Below are 10,202 nucleotides of genomic sequence, written 5' to 3' on the forward strand. Positions count from 1 at the left end.
TAGAACCACCCATCACCCTTCCTAGAACCACCCAAGAATTGTCATCAGCAACGCTGAATAGCATAGCGCCACAGTCAAATAATATTACTAGAAAATATTCATATTCATGAAATCACAAGTGCAACATAGGAAAACACAGTTTAGCCTTTTGTTAATCCACCTGTCGTCTCAGATTTTGAAATGATGCTTTAGAGTGAAAGCTAGGACCGGGAGTAACAATAGCCGCCTCTCTCTTTTGCGCACAAATCACTCTGAGAGCCCCCACCTGTCCACTTACGCAATGTGGTCGTTCACGCTCATTCTTCAAAATAAAAGCATCTGGTCCTGAGAAATAGGCCGTTTACTTTGGGAACGTTATTTTTCCAAACATAAAAATAGTGCCCCCTAGCATCAAGAGGTTATTAAGTACGATGCATCGCAGAGTGCCTGGATACAGCCCTTAGCCGTGGTATACTAGCCATATATCACAAACCCCTGAGGTGCCTTATTGCTATTATAAACTGGTTACCAAAGTAATTAGAGCAGTAAAAATAAATGTGTTGACATACCAGTGGATTACGGTCTGATATACCATGGCTGTCAGCCAATCAGCATTCAGGGCTCGAACCAACCAGTTTATAACTAAACTGTGCATGCAACCAATAAACTTTGATTTTATTTGAAATATGTGCTGATGCCAGGCTATTAAAAGGGACAAGTGGCTATTTGAGACTTAATGGAAGTTTTACAGTTTATGTTTGTATGGCTTGGTTGTCATAGTCCTCAGGTTTTCAAAAATGCAATGTCCTCAAAATGCCACGTGATTATACAGTGTGAGACATGGTACAGCTAATGTTTCTATGTGTATGATTCCATTCCATTTGTGCCGCTCCAGCCATTATTATGAGCCGTCCTCCTCTCGGCAGCCTCCACTGGTGTAATTAAGGGTAGTTATTATGAGCCGTCCTCCCCTCAGCAGCCTCCACTGGTGTAGTTAAGGGTAGTTATTATGAGCCGTCCTCCTCTCAGCAGCCTCCACTGGTGTAGTTAAGGGTAGTTATTATGAGCCGTCCTCCCCTCAGCAGCCTCCACTGGTGTAGTTAAGGGTAGTTATTATGAGCCGTCCTCCCCTCGGCAGCCTTCACTGGTGTAGTTAAGGGTAGTTATTATGAGCCGTCCTCCCCTCAGCAGCCTCCACTGGTGTAGTTAAGGGTAGTTACTATGAGCCGTCCTCCTCTCAGCAGCCTCCACTGGTGTAGTTATTATGAGCTGTCCTCCTCTCAGCAGCCTCCACTGGTGTAGTTAAGGGTAGTTATTATGAGCCGTCCTCCTCTCAGCAGCCTCCACTGGTGTAGTTATTATGAGCTGTCCTCCTCTCAGCAGCCTCCACTGGTGTAGTTAAGGGTAGTTATTATGAGCTGTCCTCCTCTCAGCAGCCTCCACTGGTGTAGTTAAGGGTAGTTACTATGAGCCGTCCTCCTCTCAGCAGCCTCCACTGGTGTAGTTATTATGAGCTGTCCTCCTCTCAGCAGCCTCCACTGGTGTAGTTAAGGGTAGTTATTATGAGCTGTCCTCCTCTCAGCAGCCTCCACTGGTGTAGTTAAGGGTAGTTATTATGAGCCGTCCTCCTCTCAGCAGCCTCCACTGGTGTAGTTAAGGGTAGTTATTTTGAGCCGTCCTCCTCTCAGCAGCCTCCACTGGTGTAGTTAAGGGTAGTTATTATGAGCCGTCCTTCCCTCAGCAGCCTCCACTGGTGTAGTTAAGGGTAGTTATTTTGAGCCGTCCTCCTCTCAGCAGCCTCCACTGGTGTAGTTAAGGGTAGTTATTATGAGCCGTCCTCCCCTCAGCAGCCTCCAATGGTGTAGTTAAGGGTAGTTACTATGAGCCGTCCTCCCCTCAGCAGCCTCCACTGGTGTAGTTAAATGTAGTTATTATGAGCCGTCCTCCCCTCAGCAGCCTCCACTGGTGTAGTTAAGGGTAGTTATGAGCCGTCCTCCCCTCAGCAGCCTCCACTGGTGTAGTTAAGGGTAGTTATGAGCCGTCCTCCCCTCAGCAGCCTCCACTGGCACTCATTTACTGTAAGTGGCTCTGGATAAGAGCGTCTGCTAAATGACTAACAGTGCCTCCAGAAAGTATTCTAACCCCTTGACTTTTCCAGATTTTGTTGTCTGACAGCCTTAATATAAAATTGATTACATTTAGATTTGTCACTGGTCTACACATAATACCTCATAATGTCAAAATGGAATTTAGTTTTCATAATTTTTTCAAAATTTATAAAAAATTTAAAGCTGAAATGTCTTGAGTCAATAAGTATTCAACACCTTGTTATGACAAGCCTAAATAAGTTCAGGAGTAAACATTTGCTGAACAAATCACATAATAAATTGCATGGTCTCACACTTAACATGATTTGTGAATGACTACCCCATTTTCAAATGCCTCACAAAGAAGGGCACTGATTGGTAGATTGGTAAAAATAATAAAGCAGACAGTGAATATCCTTTGCGCATGATAAAGCTGGTAATTTGGCTTTGGATGGTGTATCAATACGAAGATACAGACGTCCTTCCAAACTGAGTTGCCAGAGAGAAATGAAACCACTCAGGGATTTCACCATGAGGCTAACGGTGATTTTACAGTTACAGAGTTTAATGGCTGTGATAGGAGAAAACTGAGGATGGATCAACAACATTGTAGTTACTCCAAAATACAAAAAATTCTGTTTTCAAAGTAATACTGCAATATATGTGTCAAAATAATGTACTTTTTGTCCTGAATACAAAATGTTATTTGGGGAAAATCCAACATAACACATCACTGGGTTCCACTTTCCATATTTTCAAGCATGGTGGTGGCTGCATCATGTTATGGGTGTACTTGTAGTCAGCAAGGACTGGTGAGTTTTTCAGGATAAAAATAAACTAAATGTAGCTAAGCACAGGCAAAATCCTAGAGGAAAACCTGGTTCAATCTGCTTTCCAACAGACACAGACAAATTCACCTTCCAGCAGGACAATAACCCTAAAACACAAGGCCAAATCTACACTACCAAGACATGGCCAAATCTACACTACCAAGACAACATGGGATGTTCCTGAGTGGCCTACTTACAGTTTTGACTTAAAATCTGCATGAAAATCTACGGTAAGACTTGAAAATGTCTGTCTATCAACAACCAACTTGACAGCGTGTAACGGATTTCCTCCTCTTCGTCTGAAGAGGTGTAGCAAGGATCGGACCAATACGCAGCATGGTAAGTGTCCATGTTTTAATAGACAGGACTGAACCTGACACAAATACAAAATAAAAAAGGGAAATGGAAACGAAACAGTCCCGTGTGGCACAAACACTGACACAGGAAACAATCACCCACAAAATACCCAAAGAATATGGCTGCCTAAATATGGTTCCCAATCAGAGACAACGATAAAGGCCTGCCTCTAATTGAGAACCAATCTAGGCAACCATAGACCTACATAAACACCTAGATGGAAACAACCCCATAAATCTACAAAAACCCTAGACAGTACAAACACCCTATAATAGACAAAAAGCACACATATCACCCATGTCACACCCTGACCTAACCAAAATAATAAAGAAAACAAAGAATACTAAGGTCAGGGCGTGACACAGCGCTTGAAGAATTTAGAGAATAATGGGCAAATATTGCACAATCCAGGTGCGCAAAGATCTTAGAGACTTACCCCAAAAGACTCACTGACTTACTTTAATTGCTGCCAAAGGTGTTTATAACTTGTATTGACTCGGGGGGTTAACACCTATCTAATCAAGATATATTAGTTCACAAAATCTTGTAGATTGTAGATGTTTTTTTTTACAATTAAATCCATTTTATCCCCATTTTGTAACATAACAAAATGTGGAAAAATTCAAGGGGTGTGAATACTTTTCTTTGTCTGTTCTTGAACAACATACAGTGCGGTCCAGCACTTACAAAGGACTTATATAAATGTATTCCATTGTTCTCACCTCGTTGATTACTCTTGTCATGTTTCTGTAATGATAATAATACTACATAGGATTTTAATAGCGCTTTTTTACCAAAGACGCTTTCTTGTGGTAGAAAATATGCTCTCATATTACATCAAAACAGCCCAAAACACAGAGTATCTAATGTTGGTGTAATGGGAAAAGTGTTAGAAATGTAAACCATTTTTCTTACCTCTTTGGCTTTCCTGTGTCTGTCCTTGGTGTCCCTTTCTCGGTCTCTGTCTCTGTCCTTGTCTTTGCCCTCATCCCCATGGTGCGAAGAATACGACACCGTTCTCCAGTCCCGTGGTGAGTTGGTGATGCTCGCCACCTTTGACTCTGTGGCGCTGTTCTCCTCATTGAGTGAGCGTGACGACCTCCGCGTGAACATACTTTTCTTAATTGCCTTGACCCTCAGACTCTCACTGTCTGAGCAGCCCCACTCCACTGATCCGTTATCCACCTTGATGTTGTGGCCTGTCGTGTGGCACTGAAAGACATGGGGCGAGAGGTTGGGGTCGGGGTGAAGGTGATCTGGGGTGGAAGTGGTGGCTAAAGCGTTTTCGCCCGGTCTCCCGTTGATTTCGGGTTCCTGGATCTTCTCGTCGAGTTTGGTGAGCTTGGAGAGCACCTGCGAGATCTCCCCTCGGACTCCGGACAGAGACTCCAGCTTCTTCTCGATCTCACCTATCCTCTTAACAAGCTTGCACACGCTCGATTTGAGCTCGTCGTCCGTGTTCTCTAGGGAGTGAAAGAGGCAGTCCAGCTTGGACTTGGCCAGTTTGACCGTGTTGCATTCGGGTGAGCTGTCGCCGTCAGACTTCATGGTCACCTGAGAGAGAGATCCGATGCTGTTGTAGCACGACGATTGGATGACGCCCAGCGAGTCGCACACGCTCATGTCGTCAAGGAAGCGGAAGATGTCACTGATGTCATCGCTGATGATCTCAGAGTCCTCTTCCGAGTGTTTGCACGAGTGCCTCTCTCTCTCGGCGTATTTTGCGTTAGCGGCGGCATAGTCTTTTAGCTTCCTCTGTTCGGCCTGCTCCGTTTGTGTCCCTATGCTGGACGAGCTGTCTATGTTACCTCCTTGAAAAGACGTACTGTTGATGCCTTTCTCTTTAAATCTTTTCCCAACCTCTCTTTTGTCGACACCCACCCCGGGACCGCACGCCATTGAAGACATATCCTTTGTTTTCAACCCGTTGGTTTTCTTTGCGAACCCTGAAGGGGAGGCCACCACTTTCTCTTTGGCACACTGAAAGTGCTGCTCATTCTCTTTATTGACTACATTGTGGCGATGGTTGTCTTTCAGCGGTTTCCCATTCAGAAATGACCTCTCAAAATCCGGTGGCCCTTCTTCAGCATTCAGACTCAGGCTTTTCACGGGCCAAATTGGCTGCTTCCCCGGCCTAGCCGTACTCCTCCGTGTGTTCACGCACTCTGTCACTGTCGTTGGCCCGAAATACGTAGAAGCTTGAAGGTCGTCCAGACTCTCGTGCTTCGCTCGCCGTTTCTCCTGAATGGGCGAGTTCATAGTATGCTCAAAGTAGGGGTTACTGTAGGGCAGCTCGAAGCTGTGGTTGAAGAATGTGGCAGGTTTGTGGAGCTCTCTCCGGTGGTAGCCTCCAGTTGCCCTGATGTTTGGTTTGCACTCTGAGGTGATGACCTATAACGACAATGGGGTAACACTTCATTAAGTTGCTCTTAAACCTGTGTAGTGACACTCTAACATTATGGTAATATTGTATTGTTTGGCTCTAAGTCACGCTGATAAGAGTATCTGTTAACTGACTAAACCTAAAGGTAATAGTTTCATAGAAATTTGGTAATTGTTTTGAGCAGTTTTTGTCATTTTACACAAGTGATTTTTTTGGTTGTTGTTACAGACTCATTCACTTTTACAACAACAACATGTTAATACACTGTTAACACATCAGTCAAAACACCCTGCATTATCAAATCAAACAAAGAAAGAGTCAAACTAAGCATAAAGGTGCTGGATGTAACATTTGGCTCAGACCAAGCCTTTCTAGAAAGAAATACGTTTTATAGATTGGTTATTCTCACTGAGAGCTATGTCCATTGAGACATTTCCATTCTAAATGACATATGCTATACAGATGTAGGATCTTCATTTGATCACTCTTTGTTGATGAGACTTTTCCTGTGCCAGAGGAAATGTAGATGACCTTCATGATTGACATAAGTTCATTAAAAACCTGCACTAACGGTTATATTAACAGTATTCCACTTTTCATGTAGCCTCATTTTGACCAGCTTATAGCCTAACACCAATCAAGCAACTATTATGGACTAAACGTTGAAATCCTGTTGTTGCAGGATTATTTTGCTGCAACAATGCAGGTCTAATTAAGATCCTACATCTGTAGATCTATGGACCAGTTTCAGGAAGTGGGGAGGTACTGTTTTATCACTTTTGTTTTGTCCTTTAGGTTTCTTGTGCTTTTCTCTGACATTTAGATGGTAAGATTAGCAAACAACGGCACAAATACTTACAGCTAGCACCGTTTAGTAGGAACGAAACAACTCAGGACACAATAAAGAATGTAGCTGACCACATATCGCAGTGAAAATTGGATAGTGATAATTGATAACAGATGGTTAACAGTGGAGGAGGCTGCAATGGAAATCAGTCTGACTTTATCTTCAATGTTTGTTTTTTCATGGATTGTTGTTTCAGTGTAGTAATGGGACAACATTAAAACTCAAACTTGTTGGGGGTACTTCCAAACAAATATGGCAGGATAATTATTGTTGCATAATTAATGATATGTAAATGCTTAATAAAAATAAATAAATAATATATAATTAAAGACCAGAGACACAGACCTGTGGGGAGAATGCTAGCAGGTTGTGAAAATCCTCCTTGAAGATGTTTCTCTTCTGGACACAGGAGTGGACAGAGAAGGGCTCCGTGTGGTTGATGTGTTGCAGGGACTCCTGGTCTGTGGTGGACTCACTGTCAATGTCTATGGGAAAGTAGGTGCTCTGCATCTCGCAGGGCGGCGATGGAGGACTGCAGCTTGAGTACTGGGGCAGGTGCTGCAGCTTGTCTAGCGACGCTGCTCGACATTTTAGATCCTTGTTTACGCCCAATAGGAAGTTAGGGTCCGAAGTCGGGATAAACTGTGGGCTGCAGTTGGATTTCGAGCTGGCGGAGTGGGAATGGGGGTGTGGGCGGGGGTGGGAGGAGTTGTTTTGGGACATGGGGCGATGGTGGGGGTGGTGACCCGCCCTGGAGGGTTGATCCATGAGGTCATAACCTCCACCCCTCTCATAGTCCTGGTACTTATAAACATCAGTGTCGGACCTACATGACTCAAACGACTGGTTCTTGTGGAACTTGGGCCTCGGTGGTGCCATTGGGAGCTTATCTTTGGCGATCCCCCCGTTCATTTGGATTAGGTTAAACATAGTGACGATATCCGCTGCCACCATGAGTTTCTTAGACTGCTGGTCCTCAACAGTACATCTCATCTTGTCTTTGAAGAGAGTGGCAGGGAAGGCTGGGTCCAGGCAGGCTGTGTAGAACAGAAGGCTCCGTAGCTTGGCCAAGTGGACCAAGTCAAAGCGGGCACACAGGGACTTACAGAGGTCCTGGTAGGACACACTACTGTGTTTAGTGTCTAGTTCCTCCAGGATCCGGACTAGGAACAGGGAGTACTCTGGTAGGGGATCCATGGCATGTGGTGTGGGATGGAGCTAGACGTTGATATCGTCGTTAAACTCCTATTCTTTAAGTATACTGTACAGGGGATGCCATTGAGATGGAACGTCTCAAATACAAGGGAGACCTGTCCCCCTTATGAAAGAGATAGGAGGATGACCCTGAGAGAGAGAGAGAGAGAGAGAGAGAGAGAGAGAGAGAGAGAGAGAGAGAGAGAGAGAGAGAGAGAGAGAGAGAGAGAGAGAGAGAGAGAGAGAGAGAAAACACAGCAGAGAGAGAGCAAGATATTGACTATTGGACAATCACATACCACAATCAAAACATAGCCAAACATTGCAAGTAATAATAATCATGAATATAAGGTGTTACATCCCATGTTATTATCCCAAAGCAATAGTTATCCCTGTGCATGTGACTAATAAACTAATCTAATGATCACGTCTATTTGTGTTATTGTGAATAAGACAGAAATTAAATGTGGTAATAGTTTGGAGAAGGCTTCACTCTTTAGATAGGGATCAGTAAAGATTGGTTTTCATATTAAATGAATTCCAAAATATATACTATCATGCAGCTGCTATTAAATGTATATAATGTTCAGGAATATTGAGTAGGCTACGTTTTTGTCATTGTACACCCACTAGATTCAGTTCAAGAACTCTAAACAGTTTCGTTCCTCAAACAGAAATGGATATCCACACGGTCATAATTCAATCACATTTGCATAACCTCAGATTCACCGCTGAGTACTTCGAAACAGAGAATAAAATCCATATTCCAGTTCTTCACTGGCGCGCGCGCACATACAGTACATAACCAACAAAGGGACAAATAGACTCACCTAACGCACGATTCCATTTGCTCTCATCCGAGTGAGCATTCAAAAGGTATAGATTCCTCAAAGTCACCAAAACAAGGCGGCAGCAATGCGAAGTTGACGCACAACATTCATTCTTCAATTGAACCATACACCATAATATACATTCCAGTCGGACACCGTAGGAAATAACCCGCCAAAAGATCCGATTCGATCCCCAGTCACTCCCGTTCGGATAATCCTTCATTTATCAGATTTTGTATTGTATTCCAATAGGTGGACTAGGTCTTCACTCCGGGACCGGATTTGCGGTAGCTGTTGGAACCGAGCTGTCGGCGTTCTCACGCGCGCGCGTGTGGTGCTACCAAGGCACCCAGTCGGCTTTGTTTCCACCTAGAATGACGTAATTACACCTTAGCACCAACTGCAAGTCAAGCACAGCGATGGAGACTATATATTCATATTGATTATTATCCTGTACATTATTCACCACATTGCGTGTAATAGGCAGTACAACATACAACATAGCTCATTCCTAATGTGTCAGAGTTATGTGTATACATTCCATTTAAAAAACCGTACGATCGTTTTTCTCTCTGTTAAATGCGAGGGGAAACATTTTAATGTATATAAATCATACAACACAAAGTAGTGTATATGGTTAACTGTGCACTGGTGTGACGTTATATATGCGCGCCTGCTGCAGTGGGGTGTATTCATGGGATGCTAAGGGAAGCCACGATTTCCCAAATATTTAACCAATAAAAATGATAAAATAATTGATTTCCTCTCTGTCTTTTCATAATTTTCGGTCAATTCGCATGTGCCTGAGCGAGGGACACAGCGCCGCTCTGTCTTAGTATATGTAGCCCGGGTATCTGATGCTGTATGGACCAAACGAGTATAACATGTTCCGCCGTAGCATTTGATTGGTTGATGCCAGCAAGCATTTGGCCAGTGGTGGAAAAAGTACTCAATTGTCATACTTGAGTAAAAGTAAAGATACCTTAATAGAAAATTACTCAAGTAAAAGTGAAAGTCGACCAGTAAAATACTACTTGAGTAAAAGTCTGAACGTATTTTAAGTATAAAAAAATTAATGCAATTGATAAAATGTACTTAGTATAAAAAGTAAAAGTAAAAATCATTTCAATTTCCTTATATTAAGCAAACCAGACGGCTCAATATTATTTTTTATTGACGGATAGCCAGCGGCACACAGACATAATTTACAGTGCCTTGCGAAAGTATTCGGCCCCCTTGAACTTTGCGACCTTTTGCCACATTTCAGGCTTCAAACATAAAGATATAAAACTGTATTTTTTTGTGAAGAATCAACAACAAGTGGGACACAATCATGAAGTGGAACGACATTTTATTGGATATTTCAAACTTTTTTAACAAATCAAAAACTGAAAAATTGGGCGTGCAAAATTATTCAGCCCCTTTACTTTCAGTGCAGCAAACTCTCTCCAGAAGTTCAGTGAGGATCTCTGAATGATCCAATGTTGACCTAAATGACTAATGATGATAAATACAATCCACCTCTGTGTAATCAAGTCTCCGTATAAATGCACCTGCACTGTGATAGTCTCAGAGGTCCGTTAAAAGCGCAGAGAGCATCATGAAGAGCAAGGAACACACCAGGCAGGTCCGAGATACTGTTGTGAAGAAGTTTAAAGCTGGATTTGGATACAAAAAGATTTCCCAAGCTTTAAA

The 10,202-nt window shown here is 43.1% G+C and overlaps 1 protein-coding gene across 1 annotated transcript in view; it reads right to left on the minus strand.

Annotated features, from left to right (window-relative positions):
- Positions 1-9,142, minus strand: part of LOC116352784 (major intrinsically disordered Notch2-binding receptor 1) — a 45,670-nt gene extending 36,528 nt beyond the window's left edge. Inside the window, exons 1-3 of the mRNA XM_031812887.1 lie at positions 8,508-9,142; positions 6,829-7,827; positions 4,169-5,644 (exon numbers count right to left, since the gene is read on the minus strand). Of these exons, the coding sequence (XP_031668747.1) occupies positions 4,169-5,644; positions 6,829-7,680 (2,328 nt within the window). The 5' untranslated portion in view covers positions 7,681-7,827; positions 8,508-9,142. The remainder of the gene's footprint in view (positions 1-4,168; positions 5,645-6,828; positions 7,828-8,507) is intronic.
- Between the last annotated feature and the right edge of the window lie 1,060 nt (positions 9,143-10,202).

This window comes from Oncorhynchus kisutch, unplaced genomic scaffold (genome assembly GCF_002021735.2).
Source record: "Oncorhynchus kisutch isolate 150728-3 unplaced genomic scaffold, Okis_V2 Okis03b-Okis08b_hom, whole genome shotgun sequence".
Taxonomy (NCBI): domain Eukaryota; kingdom Metazoa; phylum Chordata; class Actinopteri; order Salmoniformes; family Salmonidae; genus Oncorhynchus; species Oncorhynchus kisutch.